This window comes from Periplaneta americana, chromosome 9 (assembly GCF_040183065.1).
Source record: "Periplaneta americana isolate PAMFEO1 chromosome 9, P.americana_PAMFEO1_priV1, whole genome shotgun sequence".
Classification (NCBI taxonomy): Eukaryota; Metazoa; Arthropoda; class Insecta; order Blattodea; family Blattidae; genus Periplaneta; species Periplaneta americana.
In genome coordinates this window covers 152,856,833-152,878,081 of record NC_091125.1, presented here as the reverse complement: position 1 = coordinate 152,878,081, position 21,249 = coordinate 152,856,833, and the positions used below count along the sequence as shown (strand labels likewise).

At 35.4% G+C, this 21,249-nt stretch overlaps 1 protein-coding gene across 2 annotated transcripts in view; it reads left to right on the top strand.

Moving 5' to 3' along the window:
• Positions 1 to 21,249, top strand: part of Lrch (Leucine-rich-repeats and calponin homology domain protein) — a 328,792-nt gene that overhangs the window by 246,068 nt on the left and 61,475 nt on the right. For both annotated transcript variants that reach the window (XM_069836132.1, XM_069836131.1), the window contains exons 10-12: positions 229 to 795; positions 2,576 to 2,713; positions 4,056 to 4,133. In XM_069836132.1, the coding sequence (XP_069692233.1) occupies positions 229 to 795; positions 2,576 to 2,713; positions 4,056 to 4,133 (783 nt within the window). The remainder of the gene's footprint in view (positions 1 to 228; positions 796 to 2,575; positions 2,714 to 4,055; positions 4,134 to 21,249) is intronic.

Below are 21,249 nucleotides of genomic sequence, written 5' to 3'. Positions count from 1 at the left end.
ATCGTAAAAATATTTTTTTCATATAGCAGAAGAATAGTGTTTTACACATACCAATTTCCATTATGGTACAAGATACAGTAACGGAGGGAAAAAAATGTTGAATATTTCCAAAAAATTTACTGCTGCAAGCTGTACCTAACCCCTTAAAAGCTTCCTTTGCCATTGCTGTAGAATCAAATATCGTTTGTTTGTTTTTGATAGTAAAAGGTATTTCTGTCTTGCATTAAGGACACACACCAAAACAACATGGAATCCCCACAGCATCCAAACAGGATAGATGCACAGAGCACGTCAAAGCAACTATTTGAAGACAGTGTTAGCAAGAGGCCTGTACAGAAAGTGATTCCATCTAGAAATTGCTCAGTTACGTTCCAAGCATCGCCTCCGGGACAAAACCAGAACTCGCAATTAATTAACGGGAGCAGGGTGGAGTGTGGAGGAAAAAACGGTGCGATCACGAGTGGCCTGCACGAGGGCGGCTGCTACATCAAGCCGAGCTCCCCCATCAAGACACCCACCAGCCTGGCCCACATCCCCGGCTCCACCGGCATCCCTTGCCCCAAACTAGTCACCGCTTCCGTGGGGTACGTGCACTCGCCAGTTCCTGTTTCTGCCAATGGCAGCCAGCACCGACCGTCGACCCTAGGTCAGCCTGGCACGAGGTCACCGAAGATTGGAACAAGCCGGACAATGACGTGGAACCGGGATGTTCCACCAGAGAAGCTCAGCTTCACCATGAGGAGGGAGTTCGATAAGGCTCGTGAGGAGGCGGAGCTCATAGAGCAGTTGAGGAGTGTGAGTACATCATTACATTACAGGCATGCCCAGATGTCAGTACGAAAGATATCTGCATGAAATTTTTCATGTAAATTTAACATAGTAGAGTGAAGAAATATTGAAAAATACATTGCAAATGGTTAAATAGTTCGATTACAATAAATATCTTAATTCTGGATAAACATTTATACAAAAATTAGTGCCATTATCTCTGGATGTATTAATCACATGGGAGAATTTCTCGTTTGATTGTATCAGATTTATACGTGAACGAATTTCTTATGCAGCAGCAGGGTTCCAATAATTTGAAATAACTACTGAAGCTTTCCTGGCGACGTGATAACTCAAAATTTTCTCAGGCTTTCAGCTAGGTCATAAGTTGGTGATCCATCGACGTTTCGAGGATGTTGTTGTTGTTGTTATCTAATGCCGGGCTTTGGCAACGAAGCCATTAGCGTTCTTGCTCTCCAATGTTTCTCTGTGGTGGATCCATCAGGTAGAACTTCACAGGTTTGTAGATGATCTTCAGTCATTTCTTCTTCGTTGTTGCATAGAGGGCAATTTGGATTTGTGTAAATTCCTATTTTATTCAAGTACGTTTCGAGGATGTTCATCTTCCTCATCTTCAGGGTTAAATGATATCTAAGGGTACCCAGCTCCTTAATTTATAGTGCCAGAGGGAGGAGTCAGCCAAGGAGCTGTGCGCTGATTGGCTCTTATTAATGCGGACTGTAGCGTGAACGTGGTCGACATGTCGTCTTGCTTAAATTTCTCAACGCCCAGACGACGGGCCATCATCAGCGGAGGACACATAAGAACTCGTCCGCCGAGCCCACCGTGAGACCCGTGGTCAATCAGCCGAACAGCACAAAGCAAGATGACATGTCGGCCACGTTCACGCTGCAGTCCGCACTAATAACAGCCAATCAGCGCACAGCTCCTCGGCTGACTTCTCCCTCTGGCACTATAAATTAAGGAGCTGGGTACCCTTAGATATCATTTAACCCTGAAGATAAACATCCTCAAAACGTCAGTGGATCACCAACTCGTGACCTGGCTGGAAGCCCGAGAAAATTTTGAGTTTCCAATAATTTGTTGTCAATGTTTCAAATGATGCTGTTGCCTCGAACCCATGGTCTAGGGGTAATGTGGCTGCGTAGTAAAGGGGAGGTTACGAGTGTAAAACTCTGCTCTGTTTTTCCCATTTTTTTTTTCTGTCTGTTTATAGATCAAATGTTACAATTAATTTATAACAGAAAGATGTATAATGAGTAAATTAGGTTCAACATAAAAATCCTATATCTCAGTAGTTACAAATACGATAGATTTTTCCTCATGTGAACCAGACGCTGTCGGAAGCTGGACTTTGACAAATTCATACTATAGGAGAGCGACCATATTTGTATCTAAGACTGTACGTAAATGTTTTATTTGTGCTGTTAAAAATGGCCTACATTTTCTGGATTCATTGATATAGCTCAAATAGTAGGCCATAATCATGGCCATATCTTAGAAATTAAGAAAATGATTGTCACTGATGTCCATATAATTTTATATATATACTGTATTTTTTAAATACAGAGTTAAAACATTTTGTGCATGCAAACCTAGACACTAAGAGTGATGTTTGGAATGAGCTCGTTTTTCAGTTGTAGTAGAGTGGAGCAGTAGTAAAATGAGATTGTCAGAGAGGAAGCTTGCCCTAGAGCCATTTCATAACAAGATTTCTTACAATATGGAATTTGGATAGTAATGATGTTAGAGTTGTGTTCAGAAAGTGATTCAATTTTGCCTGCAGCACATTGAGACACGACTGAAGATGTCATTACCTAATGACATGGCACCTGCACTGACAGACGGAGTAGTCTTATGTCATTTGGCAAACCATGTGCGACCACGATCTGTTGCCAGCATCCACGTTCCTTCTCCAGCAGTGGTGAGTTATCAACTTCAGTTTATGGTTGTTGGTATTTGACACTGTGGAAACTTTGTTTGTGGTTGTGGTCTTCCTATTTAGACGAGCTTCCAAGTTAGAGGGAATTTTATGAGATTGATTTTGTGTCAGAGAGAGAGAGAGAGAGAAAGTGGTAGAAGAAGAGGGAGAGGGGAAACGGAGAGAGAGAGCGTGCAGGAGTGTATTCATGCGATCATGTCTCTATGTTTTACTTTTTTGTCTTTTCTTTGTCATTGTTCTTGTCTTTTGTATGTGTATGCTTTTTTGCTTTTTGTGTGTGTTTTGTTTTGTTTCTCATCATGCTCTCTGTTTTTTTATTTATTTTTTTTTTTTGCATTTGTGTGCTTTTTTGTTTTCATCCCTTTGTTTTTGTGTTTTTGTCTTGTTCATGTATTTTTTGTACTTGTGTGTCTTGTTTTTTTATCTTTATTATCTTTGTTTCTTATGTTTTTTGTTTTTTTTTTGTGAGTTTTTTTATTTAGAGCTACCAGGATTTATTTTGAGTTTCTTGTTTTTGTGTGCCATCAAACTAATAACTTTTCGGAATATGTATGATAAGAACTTTCTTGTGCTAAATTTTAACGTACCTTGCTAACATATTTCGACCTATTTTGGGTCATCTTCAGAACTGGTCGTTGTTGGTCTTGGCGCCTCTTGTTTCCTGTGAGGGTGCGTTCGTAGTGTAGAGTCAAAGAGTGTATGTGCTTTGAAATTGAGTTGTGTGTTGTTGTTCAAAACACATACACTCTTTGACTCTACACTACGAACGCACCCTCACAGGAAACAAGAGGCGCCAAGACCAACAACGACCAGTTCTGAAGATGACCCAAAATAGGTCGAAACATGTTAACAAGGTACGTTAAAGTTTAACAACAAGAAAGTTCTTATCATACATATTCCGAAGTGATACAGTGTTAAAATCAAGATGTATAATAACTTTTGTACTAGATTGTTAAAAAATTTGTTACAAGTGGATAAAAATGGTTGTGGTTCCCAAGAGAAACACATTTCCTGAACCAGTAATGTAATTTAAAAAATTATAGTTGAGCTCAAGGAATATTCTTAGAAATTAGCCTAAATATAAAGAAAACGGCAAAATGTTCATAAACAACTTAAAAATGAATACATGTACGTCTTACCTGTGTTACAAGGGATGTTCAAAGTGTCCTCTTATTTCAGTACATTTTTTACATCTCCGTAGATTGTTCTGAAATACTCGACTTGTCAAATGTTTGAAAGGACTTGTGAAGATGAAAATCTGCATGTATTAATATCCACATATTTAATTGTACTCATGGTTGCAATTCTCCATTCTGTTCTACAGCCGAAACTAACAATGGCAAGGTGTCGAAGGAATGTGGACAATTTCCTAGAAGCTTGCAGGAGGATTGGAGTGGAGGAGGTAGGTTGATCACAGTCACTTCTTCCAGCATGCTTTTTGTGCTATACGTGGCTTATTTCTTCATATCATTTCCTACAGTGAATATGTGTAAATGGCAGTCTATTTATTGTTCACATAAAACTTTGCGGCAAAGTTCATCCCAAAGCAAATCCAGAATTAATGAGTATAAATATAAATTTTGTGATTGATAAGACATATTAGTAGTACGTATATTTTGTCGTTACTTTAATTGGGGTTTAAATATGCGAATATCTTGAGACATTTATTTATTTGCTTACTTATGTATTTACTTATTCACTTATTGATATGTTGTTGTTTAGTCAACTGTCTGAAGAAAGGTCTGAACCTCACAAGTAATACCAACAAGGCACCACTTATGAAGCAATTAGGCCAGGAGATAATGGGGTAGGGTGTCCAGTTTCTTTCCTCCTCCATTGCATACATCACTGACTAGCTACATATTACACTAGTCAGACTTCAAATGCGTACAAACAATTTTATTGTTCTTCCTCTGACACGTATTGTCAGGTGAGATGTACTGCCTGATACATATCAGCCAGAATCTCAGTCAGAGGATATTATTGATATATTCAGTTACTAATTTACTCAATTATTTATACGCTTATTTTGTCACTTTTTTACTTACATTCTTATTTCTTTTAATTTTATTTTTTTAGGTAGGTTATTTTACAATGCTTTATCAACATCTTAGGTTATTTAGCATCTGAATGAAATGAAGGTGATAATGCTGGTGAAATGAATCCTGGGTCCAGCACCGATAGTTACCCAGCATTTGCTCATATTGGGTTGAGGGAAAACCCCGAAAAAACCTCAACCAGGTAACTTTCCCCAACCAGGAATCGAACCCGGGCCACCTGGTTTTGCGGTCAGACGCGCTAATGTTACTCCACAGGTGTGGACCTACATTCTTATTATTCTAATCCTACACTTACTTACTTACAAATGGCTTTTAAGGAACCCGAAAGTTCATTGCTGCCCTTACATAAGCCCGCCAGCGGTCCCTATCCTGTGCAAGATTAATCCAGTCTCTATCATCATATCCCACCTCCCTCAAATTCATTTTAATATTATCCTCCCATCTACGTCTCGGCCTCCCCAAAGGTATTTTTCCCTCCGATCTCCCAACTAACACTCTATATGCATTTCTGGATTCGCCCATACGTGCTACATGCCCTGCCCATCTCAAACGTCTGGATTTAATGTTCCTAATTATGTCAGGTGAAGAATACAATGCGTGCAGTTCTGTGTTGTGTAACTTTCTCCATTCTCCTGTAATCATCCTGCTTAGCCCCAAATATTTTCCTAAGCACCTTATTCTCAAACACCCTTAACCTATGTTCCTCTCTCAGAGTGAGAGTCCAAGTTTCACAACCATAAAGAACAACTGGTAATATAACTGTTTTATAAATTCTAACTTTCAGATTTTTTGACAGCAGACTGGATGATAAAAGCTTCTCAACCGAATAATAACACACATTTCCCATATTTATTTTGCGTTTAATTTCCTCCCGAGTGTCATTTATATTTGTTACTGTTGCTCCAAGATATTTGAATTTTTCCACTCCTTCGAAGGATAAATCTCCAATTTTTATATTATTGATATATTCAGTTACTAATTTACTCAATTATTTATACACTTATTTTGTCACTTTTTTACTTACATTCTTATTTTTTTAATTTTATTTTTTAAGTAGGTTATTTTACAATGCTTTATCAACATCTTAGGTTATTTAGTATCTGAACGAAATGAAGGTAATAATGCCGGTGAAATGAATCCGGGGTCCAGCACCGATAGTTACCCAGCATTTGCTCATATTGGGTTGAGGGAAAACCCCGAAAAAACCTCAACCAGGTAACTTTCCCCAACCAGGAATCGAACCCTGGCCACCTGGTTTTGCGGCCAGACACACTAACTGTTACTCCACAGGTGTGGACTTACATTCTTATTATTCTAATTCTACACTTACTTACCTATTCACTTCTTTACTTATTGTCTCATTTACTTATTATATATTCACTTATTTACTTGTTGATTTATGTATTAATTCACTGTTTAATTACTCACTTACTCATTACTTATTTATTATTTACTTAATTATCACTTATTTGCTTGTTATTTATTTATTTATTTATTTATTTATTTACTCATTTACTTTCTAGTTTATTTATTCATTTATTTCATTATTTATTTCCTTGTTTATTATTCATTTACTTATTTACATTACACTTTTACATTCCGGTAGTTATTTACTTGTTTGTTATTTACGGTACTTACTTATTTACAGTACTTATCCACTTCTTTACTTGCTTATTCCCTTGTTTATTATTTATTTACTTATTCATCTATTTACCTTTGGGTTTACTTATTCACTTATTTATTTTCTCCTTTATTGTTTATTTACTTATTCACTTATTTATTAGCTTATGGACTCTGGTTTACTTTTTCACTTAATGGACTTATCCTGTTTGCTTATGTACTGATATTTATTTACGTTTGATTCATTTGTTGGAACTTCCAAATGTGACTAATAAAGGCCTTCTTGTACTCTGCTCAAATGGCAGTATACAAAATTCCATATTTGATGTGAGAACACCTCTCAAGGTGGAATTCATTACCTCCATGATAGGATAGTAGATGGGGATGACTATTTACAGAATTTAATTTTGATGTAGACGAGAAATGTTCGGTGAATTTTGCTTGAAGCTTTCTTATCACAGTTTGTTTTTCCTGTGGGGGTGTGTTTGTGTAGTGTGACACTATTTGACTCCACATTACACTACACAAACACACCCCCACAGGAAAAACAAACAAAAGGCGCCAAGACCAGCAACAACCAGTTCTGAAGATGGCCAATAGCAGGCTGAAACATGTTAACGAGTAATGTAAAATTTAACACTTGAAAGACACATGATACGTATTCTGGAATCTTTTACATTATGAAACTGAATCATTTTGAAAGAGAACCTTAACGCAATAAGAAATTACGTGCATATAAATAATTACTGAAATGTAACTTGAAATTCTTTTTTCTTAGTAGGCCTAAGCAGCTTTTTCTATGTCAGCTGGTAGCTTAATAAATGCTGTGTCTTTATCCCAGGGTTACAGTATAATAATTAAGTTGTTCGTTGCTTTGTAATTACTCAGCATATCTGGATTTGCTTTACAGTTGATTGGGATGAAATAATTTAAGAAGGCAAAATGGTAGCATAGCTGTCAACAGGAGACAGATGATTATGCAACTTTCACATATATTCACTGTATCTCATAAAGGACTCTGAAGTTACTGCAATTAATTTTAATCATTAAGGTCTTTATTCTGATTTATTTCATGCCTCTACTTGAAACTTTTCTTATTTGTGTTATTTCTGTGGATATTTTACCGACATGCCTTTAGTCTTACGTGTTATACAACTTAAAGGTGCTTATCTTGGTGACAGGAACTTACAAAGTGTAATCATTTAAACACAAGTCTCGTGTGGTGTAGAGGTACCTGAATAAATCAACTGGAATTGGCGTAATCAAAGATTCAGCTATAGTGTGTATGTTTCTTTTCTCGATTTTATTGACTTTAAAATTTCATTTATATTGTTCATAATTGAAAATAATCTTGTAGGTAAAAGTGAAATTGTATTTGCCTGTATTAATCTCTCCAACTGTGATGGTTTTATCGACAGAAGTATGAAATACCGGTAATGACAAATTTCAGACAGAGAGAAACATTAGTATAATGACCAGTGGCGGCACCAGAGTTTTAAATTTTACAGTGGAGAGAGCCTTTAGGTGGACAAAATTTGATTAAAGTAGGCAGCCCTTCTTTCTTGTGCCCCACACCGTTGAAATTCTTGTGGTAGATAAATTATTTTAATAGCAAACATCAGTACAAGTTGGCATGAAATTCATGTTCCATCAAAACAAAAATAAATAAACGAGTGTAAAATTTAAAGAAAATTTAACAAATTAATGCATGAATATTGTTAGTTTATTCACAATAGTAAAAGAAACTCTCTAAATTAATGCTAAGAAAAAATTGTAATATAAATATAGCAATGATTAAAATAAAAAGGAAATTGTGTTGGAAATGTTCTGAAACAAATTTTAATTGCATTTTCAATATTTGTAACATCTGTGTGGCGTGGGTAAGGGCAGAAAGGTGGGCACTGGTCCACTAAAGTTCTCCTGCTTGCACTCACCCGGACAAAATTCTGGGTTAAAGTTCCTACAGCTCAAGCAAACTTCGTGGAGAAAAAGAAGAATGTTCAATTTACCTTAAGAAATAAACAACAGTGATGAAGACCCTTAGGAAGAGCAATATTACTTTTCACTCACCAAGTCAGAAAGTCCGTAGAAAAGGAAGAAGAAATTAGAGAGCGACAATATGGGAAGATAACTGTCAAGTGCAAAGATTATGCAGTACAACGGTTGTTTTTGAATAGACCAAATGAAAATGTAGGTGTAGTAAGATCTTAAAGTAGGTTGTCACAACGAAATAAGGGGGGGGGGGGAATGTGTTTTTCAGGGAATATAATTCAAATGAAGGAAAGAAAATTCCGATTAATGTTCGCCAAAGCGTTAAGTACATAATTATGACTGCATTGCCATTTTATTTGTGGTCTAGAGAAAATAGCTCGTCTTTTACGAAGAAAACTTTTAACAGCCATGAAATTATTCACAGCTTTCATCATATCGTTACCTGAATGCAAGAACTAGGTAACTTGATTTTTCATATTTTGTGACATTGCCTATTTACTTATTTATTGCACTGAGGAATATGTCTCGTTTTCTTTTATCTATTTGTTATATTGAAAAATAAATTTCGCTGGTATCGTTTGATCAGTTACCTAGTTCTTGCATTACATTTTGTGCGATTTTTGCTGTGCTATAAAAGAGGTAACTAAAAAACGCAAATTTCGAGTTACCTAGTTCTTGCATTCACATGACGATATTATTGTTTAACAATATTACGAAACAATCATCAGGGCCATGACTGACAGGATCATCTCAGCTGTCAGCGCATGCACGAATTTGGTTAATAAAAACCTAAACTAACTAAACCTAACCTTCGTTTAATATGCAAGATGTGTAACCGGAGCAAGAAGGGATCTTTTTGATTTGATCTGGAATGTACACACGAAAATAAATTCAAGTAAGGATCACGCTGCTACTGCATGAGAGGTCCGCGCATACGCCAGAGAAAAACTGTTCCTGTCGCGAGCCCCTCATCAAAGCCATGTAAGGTACGCGCAATATTTACGCAAATACGTCTTCTAACAGTGGTGCTATCTCTCAATAATGTTCAGAACGAAAGCGATAGGGAGGAAAAAAACAAATTTCTTCTTCTAAGGATGCCACAGACCAACGTCATGTCCTTATGTTGGCAACATTTGATTTTGATATTAGCAGTTCCATACCGCGAATTCAATGCAGCATGTTCCAGCAAATGACAGGGGGTTGACTCAAGAACAAATGCTGAGTTCTTACCAGCACTTTAGATGACCTCACTATAGAACTACAAACAATGCAGTAACCACAATCCGTCTTGACAATTGCCAAGGATTTTGTGAACTGTTTTAGGATGTTGTGGTTTATTTATCTGATCTTGAAATTAATTTTCTCATAATTTTTAAACTATTGATGCGGGTAGACCTCTGTCTTTTTCAGCATTGTTTCTTTGTGGACAGCATTTCGAGGGAAACATAATTTTATTTGATCTGTGAACAAAATTTTCAGGAGGTATATGATACGGTCGAAGAGTTATTTGAGCACCTTGAAAACTGTTGCAGTAGAAAGTAGATGTTATTGTTGAACATCTAATATTTTATCTCTTTGTCAGTCTTTTTTGTAATATAACACACTTACTTGTAATAACATAGTTTAGCATATTCTGTTCTTCGTATTTTCATGTAAATTGTGCCTGTAAAATTGTGAAACACTAAACAATTTTATGTGTGCTTTTAAGTTCACTTTGAAGCATGCCATTTTTCCACTAGTTCCATTGACCCTGTTCATAGGCAGGTTATTAATGTATTTTAGTTTTTAGTGTCTTGTTAACGCTGAATACATTTTTCATCAGTCTCTCTCATAACCTCTGACTTCGGTTGTTTTATTGCTTTTTATTACATGAAAATTATTGTGAATCTTTGATTCCAAACAACTTACGTATTGTACATAAGACAAAATGTTATGATTTGTGTACAGTAGAGAAAGTGTATTCCAAGTTTGCATATAAAATGCATATTAATTCTCAATGGTTTACGAATATTGAATGATGCATGTTCTCTAAATCCAGGTGGGGAAACTCTGTGCAAACATCCAAAAAGTTATACTTTAAGAAAGTCACATGGAGAAATCCGTCATTTGTGTAAGTTTTTTCAACTGTTTTCTACCATTGTGGTGAACAGTAATACAGTATAATGCTTTACTCGTCAGTACACAAAAATTCATCTTGCTAGAAGGAAATGGACTCTGGGCCAGAGTTTCTTCATTCCTGATCCAATTAAGTTGTAGAATTACTTTGTATTCATAGTCTTCCCACATCAGGCTTTTCCCCTTGAGATAATTGTAAAATCCTTATTTTATTGTTTACTGCAAATTGTATATAGAATATTTAATCTGTTAACGAGATATGAAGTCTGTTTTAAGGCCTCTTCCCACTTAGCAGAATCGAATCGAACAGAATTTCTCTTCACAAATGGAAGATAGCAGAAAGCTGCACATCGAATCGAATAAAATTCATGAACCAGAAGAATATTTACTCCACTATTGGAACAGAATTTCTTGTTTTGGTATGACCGTATGTTCTCGTGATGCCTTCGTGAAAAAACAAATGAGTCGTATCCATTTTTGATAGTATAATTTGTTTATTGAAATGCAGTAAAATCCCCCATATCTGACGCCCAAATAACCGGCAATACCAAAACAATGGCACTTTTGATTGGGCCAAAAAAAGAAATTTGAATCTGCCATATTGCCACAATCTGGCCCGTCAGTGTTGCCACATTAGGAAATTCCCACGAAATTTAATTTTCAGTGAATATTCGAACCTAAAATTAGTGTATTATTTGTGTTGTATGATGTGTTTTAATAAAAAAAACACAGTTTTTATGAATAATTTCAAGGGAAAAATTGTTCCGGGGCCGGGTATTGATCCCGGGACCTCTGGTTGAACGTACCAGCGCTCTGCCAACTGAGCTACCCGGGAACTCCACCCGACACCGTCTCAACTTTTCCCTCTATATCCACACAACTCACGTGGGCTGACGAAACGCCAGAGACCCACATCGAGTGCACACAATCTTTGTGTGACAATTCAAAGTCACACAGAGATTGTGTGCACTCGATGTGGGTCTCTGGCGTTTCGTCAGCCCACGCGATTGTGTGGATATAGAGGGAAAAGTTGAGACGGTGTCGGGTGGAGTTCCCGGGTAGCTCAGTTGGCAGAGCGCTGGTACGTTCATCCAGAGGTCCCAGGATCAATACCCGGCCCCGGAACAATTTTTCCCTTGAAATTATTCAAATCTGCTTTACAGGGAGCCTTACCTGAAAGACTAGATTTGCACAGTTTTTTATGTTTATTTTGTTATATTCGGGCCGTCAGTGTTGCCACATTAGAAAGTTCGCACAAACTTTAATTTTCAGTGAATATTCGAACCTAAAATTAGTGTATTATTTGTGTTGTGTGATGTGTTTTAGTAATGAAAATCTACACAATTTTTATGTTTATTCAGTTATGAGCAAGTGATAGAAAAATAAGCTTCACATGGCTGCAGTTTCAACATTTGGCACCATGAATTACGAACTTTTTTTTGTATAGGCCTATACTGATATTTATTCAATTATCCAGCAAAACCTCGTATCAGGAAGTAGCCTAGTTCCTTTGGTGCTGGATAAGAGGGATTCTACTGTATATTGCTGAAATAGTACATAGGCTATACAGAAAATTACAATTTAATAATATGAACAAAGGAAATTTAATAAATTTTGTTCAGAATTATTCGCTATTGTATGAGAAAACACTAAAGTAGTACTGTAATAATTATTCCCGTGATAATGCTTGAAGTGAAATAAGTAAATTACTGGAAACGTCAGGTAAAAATTAAAATCCAAAGAAGCGTTATAGAACGAAATTTTGTTTCATCTCTTAGAATATAGTTAAATAAAGTGGAAAATATCATGAATCCAGTGTTTCCTTTTCGTGTTTTGGATGTATATTTTTTCTCCTTTCATCTCATCACATAGCTGTGCTAAAGCTTTATGGAATCCATTTTGTACTGCAACACACTTCGCTTAATTCCACTAGATGTGAATGGCGGCAGACATTTCATTTCGATTCCTCTAAGTGGGAGCGGGCCTTTATATTACATAAAGAAGATTGATTGTTACTGAGATCTTAACTTATTCTCAAAGAACTGCTAAAGTATAATTGTTCAATTTCAGTTGTGGCTTATTCATTTAAAGTGAATCTTAATTTTTAACAGTGGAAAAGAAAGTTTATTTAATTTCGATTTTTAGTACCCCTCAGCCCATCTGCTAAAATCATCATTGTTAAATCTATTTGCGCCTAAAACTATTCTAGTTAAGTTAACTTTTCTTATAATGCATCTTGTTCTTATTCAGATGGTTCAGTAAGCTTGATTATATTTCTAGCTTATTACATTTCTGTACATTATCTTAATATTTGATTGAATATGCAGTATCATCCTCAGTTCCATTGTTGAGACATTCAGAAATTTGTCTTGTGCATTCCTTATAATTTCTGGAAAATGCAGCACGATTATGTCGGAACTATTTCTAGTTCGTACCATGTTCATATTTACCACTGCTACCAGTGGCGAAGCTAAGGTATAAATACTGTGTAGGCTGAAAAAATCTGTTTACATTGTATCTTTTTATGTAGCAAAGGTTTCTCGGCTTTTTTATGAACTTTTTTTTGTGACACAGACCCTACAAGAAGATAATGGCCACTCATTTTCACCCCCAAACAGAATACAGGTATAACAATATAACTTATTTGTCTCAGAGGACCCTGTTAATCAAGGATATTTCTTATACCATAAAAATTGAAATTTCCTATTTTATCTTCCTCCATTTGCTATTTTAATATGTAAATGTAATGTCGATCTTCTATCTTTGTAAGCTCATTTTATTTCATACACTCAACTTGAAAATGGTTTCTCTTTTAATTCTGCAAATAATAACCTCAATGTTCTTTCAGTATGAACCATTTTACACAAAATTAGTATGTAACACACACACACACGCATGCACTTTTGATTAAAGTAATACTCAACAATGTAGCGCATTCACAGAAAACCAACATAGTGTGGCGTATTATATTGCTGTTGAGGTTAGCCCCACTTCCTGCTACTGAGTCATAGTGAATTGATATGCCCTCCCCCCTGGCCTCCTCTCAAGCTTTCGAGTTCCGCTGGCCTCGCTATGAGTGAATTTAATATATGGAAGAATTGGAGTGAAGCCAAGTGTAACGATACATCGTTATTACGAACTTATACTGGATATAATAACTCAAATTTTTTGGGTACACTAAGCTTGAAAAGTCTCTTAAGAGTTTCGCCATTGACTGCTACCATTTCACTTGATAATGAATAATGTCTACGACGGCAAAAAAATTTAGATTAAGTGTATTGTAGATCTTTAGTGACATAAATTTATAAAAAATTACTTAATATATTCATAGTTTGAGAGTTACAGTATATATAAATGTGGAAAATAAGACTTTCTTCAGAGTTGAATGGATCATTGAAGAAGATAGAGAGTTGGGAGGAGAGAATTCAGTGAAGGGTAGGAATTAAAATAACCAGGTTCTGTCATTATTATATCTAGCAGACGAAAAACAAACATGAATTTGTCCAATTGACTTCTCCCTATGAGCACTGTTGTTGATAGCAGCTTTGGAATGCAAGAGAGATATTTTCATTGTCTGTTATTTTTTTTTTTATTTTAGTAGGTTATTTTACGACACTTTATCAACATCTTAGGTTATTTAGCGTCTGAATGAGATGAAGGTGATAATGCCGGTGAAATAAATCCGGGGTCCAATACCGGAAGTTACCCAGCATTTGTTCGTATTGGGTTGTGGGAAAACCTCAGAAAAAACCTCAACCAAGTAACTTGCCCCAACCGGGAATCGAACCCGGGCCACTTGGTTTCGCGGCCAGACGCGCTGTTACTCCACAGGTGTGGACTCATTGTCTGTTAATGAAGACAGTAGATTTAAAATATGATAAAAGTTTAAAACTTCAAAACTTCATAGTGTTGAAATATATGTCATGTTCAAGGTAGCCTACATTACCTTTTTAAAGATATTTTAACGCTAAAGTTTCTAAACTTTTATTATACTTTAAATATTGAAAGAATTATAAATGAATCGAAATTTAAAAAAAAAATGACAACAATTTCTTTTCGGAGTACGATACATGCATAACTGAAACAGTTGCTTGTTGGCTGTTGTAATTTAAAAATAAATTTATTACATGCATAGGAAAGATAATGAGCAAAAACTGTTAACATATTCACTGATACAGTCAAAGACACTCTACATTGAACTGCCAGGATTTATTCTTTCTTTCTTCTTATTGATCATTCGTGTGTAACTTCGTATTATTGAGCTGGTAAAGTAGGGAAATAGTGTTTTGTCTTAATCTCAAACCTTTCGGTTCCATAGTCTTAAAAACATGAAATTTAGACATCAGCGACAGGTTAGAAGTATATTGATGTAATGGTTTGTTTGTTACCCAACAAACATTCTGAAATGTAACATGTTGTACATTGCTACTAGCAATATGAATAGAGCATTGTAATAAGAATCACTGTATATAAATATGGCACACACTGAACCATTCAATTGTAAATGTGATGTATTACCATGGCTCAGATTTCTATGACTTCAAAACATATAAATAAACATGCACATAAGTTAACAAATATGACCATAAAATTGAAAATGTGACCTTTTACTTTAATTTAACTTTATAAAATATCACAGTTTTATTTTTACACCTTTATGCTGGCAATTTTTTTTTTTTAACTAATGGCAGGTACGATGAAAGAGTAATGGAACGGAGAAAAACTCTCTCCGGCGCCGGGACCTGAACCCGGGTTTTCAGCTCTACGTGCTGATGCTTTATCCACTAAGCCACACCAGATACCCACCCCGGCGCCGGACAGAATCGTCTCAGATTAAGTTCCAACTCTTGGGTTCCCTCTAGTGGCCGCCCTCTGCACTACGTCATAGATGTCTATGAACGTAGGACTGAAGTCCACACATGTGCTGAGGTGCACTCTGTCCGGTGCCGGGGTGGGTATCCGGTGTGGCTTAGTGGATAAAGCATCAGCACGTAGAGCTGAAAACCCGGGTTCAGGTCCCGGCACCAGAGAGAGTTTTTCTCCGTTCCATTACTCTTTCATTGTATGATGACGCAGAATATCTGCATGGAAATATCATATGTACTTCGGTACATTAAAATAATATATGATATGCGTAAATCACTTCGTGATTTAAGACGACGCTTATTCCGTCGGATCCCGGCCAACTAGTCACTCATAATGAGTGCACCTCAGCACAGTCCTACGTTCATAGACATCTATGACGTAGTGCAGAGGGCGGCCGCTAGAAGGAACCCAAGAGTTGGAACTTAATCTGAGACGATTCTGTCCGGCGCCGGGGTGGGTATCCGGTGTGGATAAAGCATCAGCACGTAGAGCTGAAAACTCGGGTTCAGGTCCCGGTGCCGGAGAGAATTTTTCTCCGTTCCATTACTCTTTCATAGTATGATGACGCAGAATATCTGCATGGAAATATCATATGTACTTCGGTACATTAAAATAATAATTGCAGGTAACTTACTTCACTGTTTGTCATTCATTCATATGAAACCAGTTATGTAGACCTTATTTGCTGATAGAATTATTGCCAAAGTTGAGCCGTCTGATAGAGTTGTTGCCCATGGTGAGCCATGGGAGATTGTTCTATGATACACCAGCGATGAGATGAGATAAGATGATGATGGAGATTTGTTGAAAGTCACAGGGGAACCGGAGCTTCCGGAGAAAAACCCCATAAATTGGGGGTTCACTGGGGACCAAACCCGGTCCACAGAATTATAAATACCAGTGCTCTGGCTTATGCCAACAGTGTATATACATTCTTTCCTCTTGCTTCTGCATGTAAATACATTCCTGAACAAAAATATGAAAACTCCTTGGCTTATTCACAAACGTGCACTCTTTGTCAATGATTCACACTGGTTTGTACCTACCATTTGCAGGATGTTTTGAAAGGATGGGAGCCTTAAGGTAGACGCTCACTTACCGAATGGATTCGTTTAGCACGTTTGGATTTTTATTCTTGCATTATTTTAAATGGAGCATCGTCCATTTGGCTGTATCACCTCTGTCTACATGACTGGATTCCATCCAGAATTCTGGCCAGAGAAATCTAAAAGGATTTCCATATGGGCCAAGATCAAAATAAAGAATGTCATGAAAATTATGTCAATTACAAGGCCTCCAATCGCGGTAATATTGAAAGTATAAAGGAAATGGATGACACGAAGCTTATTTTGTAAGTCCAACAATATGAAGAGCTTTACAATATATCAAATTAGGATTATAGCAATGTAATATGAAAAAAGAAGATATGGGATGAGATTGGGAAAATATTGAATCAACCAGAGTATGGGATGAAATTAGGAAAATATTGAATCAACCGGAGTATGTTCTTGAGAGTGTAAGTTAGAGATATTCATTTTATTTCCAGGTTCATTTCAGAACACTATAATGAAATAATTCACTCGTGTTGAATTACAACACTATCCGATTATTAATTCGGAAATGTGGACAAGTGAGTGATACTATAATAAAAATCCGAAAGCGATGAACAATTTTTTTCCAGTAATTGAGCATCTACCTTTACAGTTTTACAAATCACCATATTTACTCGAATATAAGCCTGTCTTCATTGGACAAAAAGAAACTCGAAAATTCTTATGATATGTACAGTAGATGGTTAATGAATTATACATAGCTGAGTGTGCTCACACTTCACCAAACAACTTTGGTTTCCAAATTTGGTGACACAAATAAATGTACCTAAAGTAGACTCTCGATTATTTCTGGTAATTTGGGGAGACAAACCGCGGATAAACCGCAATTGAAGTGATATGGATGTTTAAGACGATATTTTAGTTACTTAAGCATTAAAATACAAAATACACTATGAACTTAAATTATTTTATTATAATTATATAATGAATGCTACACTACTCAGTAAGTGTGGAAATAAATACAGTACTCACAAGTTTGTCTTCCTGCAGTCATTTAACATTATTTGATATAAAATAGTCTTGGATTAACTTCTGCAGCTTGTTTTTTGTTTTTGTGTGTGTGTTTTTTTTTGCTACGAATTTGTAGCACATAAAAAAGGCTGTAGTTAAACTTCAAAGCGTAAAATCGAGAGTTTACTGTATATCTGAGATTCAGCATACTGGTAGTACAGTTCAGATTTAAATTTAAAACGTTTCAATGATTATTATTCAGTTAAATAATGAAAATATGTCAAAATTATTGTTGTAAAATTTACAAGTTGGAAATATCCAGATTGTAAATTTTACAGCACACCATTTAGCCTTTTTTTTTGCCTTCTGTCTGAGAGTAGGAGGGTCTAGTATGCTGAGAAAATTTTCGATATTTGCTTCTGAAAAATAAGAAGTGTCCCATCTTTAAAAAATACGGTATTTAAATATTTGTTGTTATGAAAAGATTCTTAAAGTATTACGACAATATTCATTTATCGTAAATTTGATCCGAATATCATCTAAAAAACATAAAATTATACATTTGTATGATAAGTGTATCTCCTTTATCATCACAGCCAGGAAAGTTTCAGTCACTTCCGTCCCTATAGTCAGCTGTTTTAGTAGCCATTTTTTAAATATTGTCAACATTTTAAACATTATTTTCTCCACTTTAATTCCTTGGTAATTGTTTGGTCTTCAAAATCTATCTTCTCCCACAAATATTGTTATAGAACAACCACTTTTTCGTGCATGGTAACTAAACTGTGATTAAAACTAAAACAGAGAGATATTTTTATAGTAGGGCGTGAAAAAAATATATAATTATTGTAGTGTAGAAAATTACACAACATTTTGACACATCTTTTAAACTTAAGTTTTTTTTTTTTTTTTTTTTTTTTTTTTTTTTTTTTTTTTTTTTTTTTTTTAAATAAGATACAAATCTCTCTCTGTTTTTGTGTTAATTGAACCTTTCGGGGAAGCATGACGAAAATTTTATTGCAAAGATTCAATATATTCAGAGAGAAGATAGATTTTTAGAAAATCCTTTTGTTTTAAAATCGGCCTGGTTGGCATAGTTGGTATAGTGCTGTCCTTCTATGCCCGAGGTTATGGGTTCGATTTAAGTGTGCTTAAATGCGACAGGCTCATGTCAGTAGATTTACTGGCATGTAAAAGAACTCCTGCAGTACAAAATTCCGACACACCGGCGATGCTGATATAACCTCAGGAGTTGCAAGCGTCATTAAATAAAACATAACATTTTGTTTTAAAGAAAAAAATTCTTTACTTCTATAGTTTTAGGCTAATTGCTTTCAAAATTGGTATGTATAAATAACATGCTGAGATACAATAGTGTACCACTTTTCAAGTTTCTATCTTTATTTGTTTAGAAAATTCAGATTTCATCTCTTAAGCTCTGAAATTGAGATGATAAAAATGACGTCATAGAAATCCGAGGCCCAATTATTATAAATGCAGCAACGATGTGTATTTTATGTAAATTTTTCTTTCGTGGGGATAATGTGCAAATCGAGTCAGATAAATCTGAATGTTGTGTTTATAATTATTTCAGCCTTGATTGTACTTATTATTTCTCAATTTTCTCCCACTGTCTCCCTCTAAATAATGCTATCATATATCTGTTTTCCTGTGTATGCTTATACTTTGTAAGTTTCCCGTACAGAACTTGAGATATATTCACACCAAGATAAAAACATGACAGGGAAGAAATATAGTGCACTTGGTTTTACTTAGAAGGCCTTCTGTTTCACAATCAGCTGTCAGCCTCCCTTAGCTTTCTGTTAAACTTTCTGTACTTTAAGCTTTGATACATAAACAAGATGAGTAAAGGCTGGTTCACAATAAACCGGGAACGAGAACCAGAATGAAAACAAGAAGCAGAAGACGTGAATATGAAAATTTTTTATTCACAATAAACCGAGAACGTATATGACTATGCATATCGACATGCATGTCAATAACGATATGTAAAGTCGATATTACGCATTCTGATGTTATTTGTTAATAATTGACCAATGGCATTCTCTCATGAGTACAAGGCAGCCAACATAAACACAAGTTAACCAACATCGAAATTTCAACTGAAACATTTCATTAGGTACGGTACTATAAATATGCTCATGCATCTTTATTATCACAACCTATTTTAAGTCTACCATAACGTAAAATAATTAGAGAAGAAACATTTGTAATAGAACAAAAATGAACACAACTGTAGTTATTGAATTGAAGCATGAATATGTAGTATGTAATACAACCAATACAGTAATAAAATATGATTCACTTACAATCGGTGTTCAAAGACGCAGCTATTGAAAGCCACGTATTCTCCTTCATTTTCTCATCTTTATACGAGGCGCGCTGCTTATTGTAAACATGAGGATTTTCCTCAACACTCAATATTAGAATCTCATCAAATAAAACTTGCTCCATGATGCACAGCACAGAACAAAATAATGCATAGGTTATGTCATGGTCTTCTTGCTACAATACGACAACAAAATAGCTTTTAGATTGCAATAGAATGAATCTAGTGAGCTGTGATCGGAAACGTGAACGCCAAAGTTGAAACTTGACCAACTCTCCGTTCCCGATCCCGGGCTCCGGCAAGCTTTTCGTTACTTGTGAATGCTCACATTTAAATGTGTACATTTTAACAATTTTACCGTTTTCGTTTTCGTTCTGATTCTCGTTTCCGGTTTATTGTGAACCAGCCTTTACTATCCCTAGTGCTTTCCATCTTCGTGTTAGTAGCATAAGGGGCTTTAGTTACGCTTGTACAGGCTTCATGTTCCTCTTGAGTTCTGGTAAATTTGGCAAGTTTCTGACGTCCTCCTTCTCTTGAGTTATCGTCTTGCATGTGCTAGTATATGCTTCTTCTGTTTCCAACAAGGCTTGAGTTTTTTCTGGGCTCATTTGTTGGTTTAAATTTAGTTTTTTACTTTGCTGTTGTTTGTTAATTGTATTGCTAAGTCGCTTTGTGGTGGAGGATGTCATTCAGTGTGTATGTAGTTAGACCAGATTGTTTTACACATCGAAATTGCGTTCCTCAAATGCGTGCGATTCTTGGTAACAATACTGACTTCAGGTGAATTTTCACTCACTGTTTTGTTGCTGTATAATTTAAGACACAACTTATCTTGCAATGATCATTGTAAATAACATCATAATTTGTCACTGATTTCTTATGAAGAAGACTAAATCTTGAAATATTTATGATTCAAGTTTTCAAGTGGTTAAAATTCAGTTCACGTAAAATATAGAAGTAAAAATTGTGCCATTAATTATTATTGATTAAAATAGATATATAACACATTGCCAGTAACCTCAGATTATTTAAAAAATACGTGTTTACAACATTTAATAAAAAAAACTAGGAAATACCCATTACACAGGTGTCTAATGTGAAATATTTGTTGGTATTATTTGTGTACGATTATCTGCAAGTATGTTGCCATAAATAAATATTTGACCTCAGAAGCTATATGTCCAGGAAACTTAGAGCAACATATACTGTAGGTTCATAAAATTAATGTAGATGTAATAATAATAATAATAATAATAATAATAATAATAATAATAATAATAATAATAATTTGTTAATATGAAGACTGTAGTTTCAGGAATTCCAGTAGAGACATGAATAGCTCAGAGTTGTATTCGAGAATAGCTATTCTCATTTGTTTATTGCTGATGTTATCAACTTCCTCACGAAATTAGAATAACCATGAAATATATTGCACTTACTGGCTTTTATATT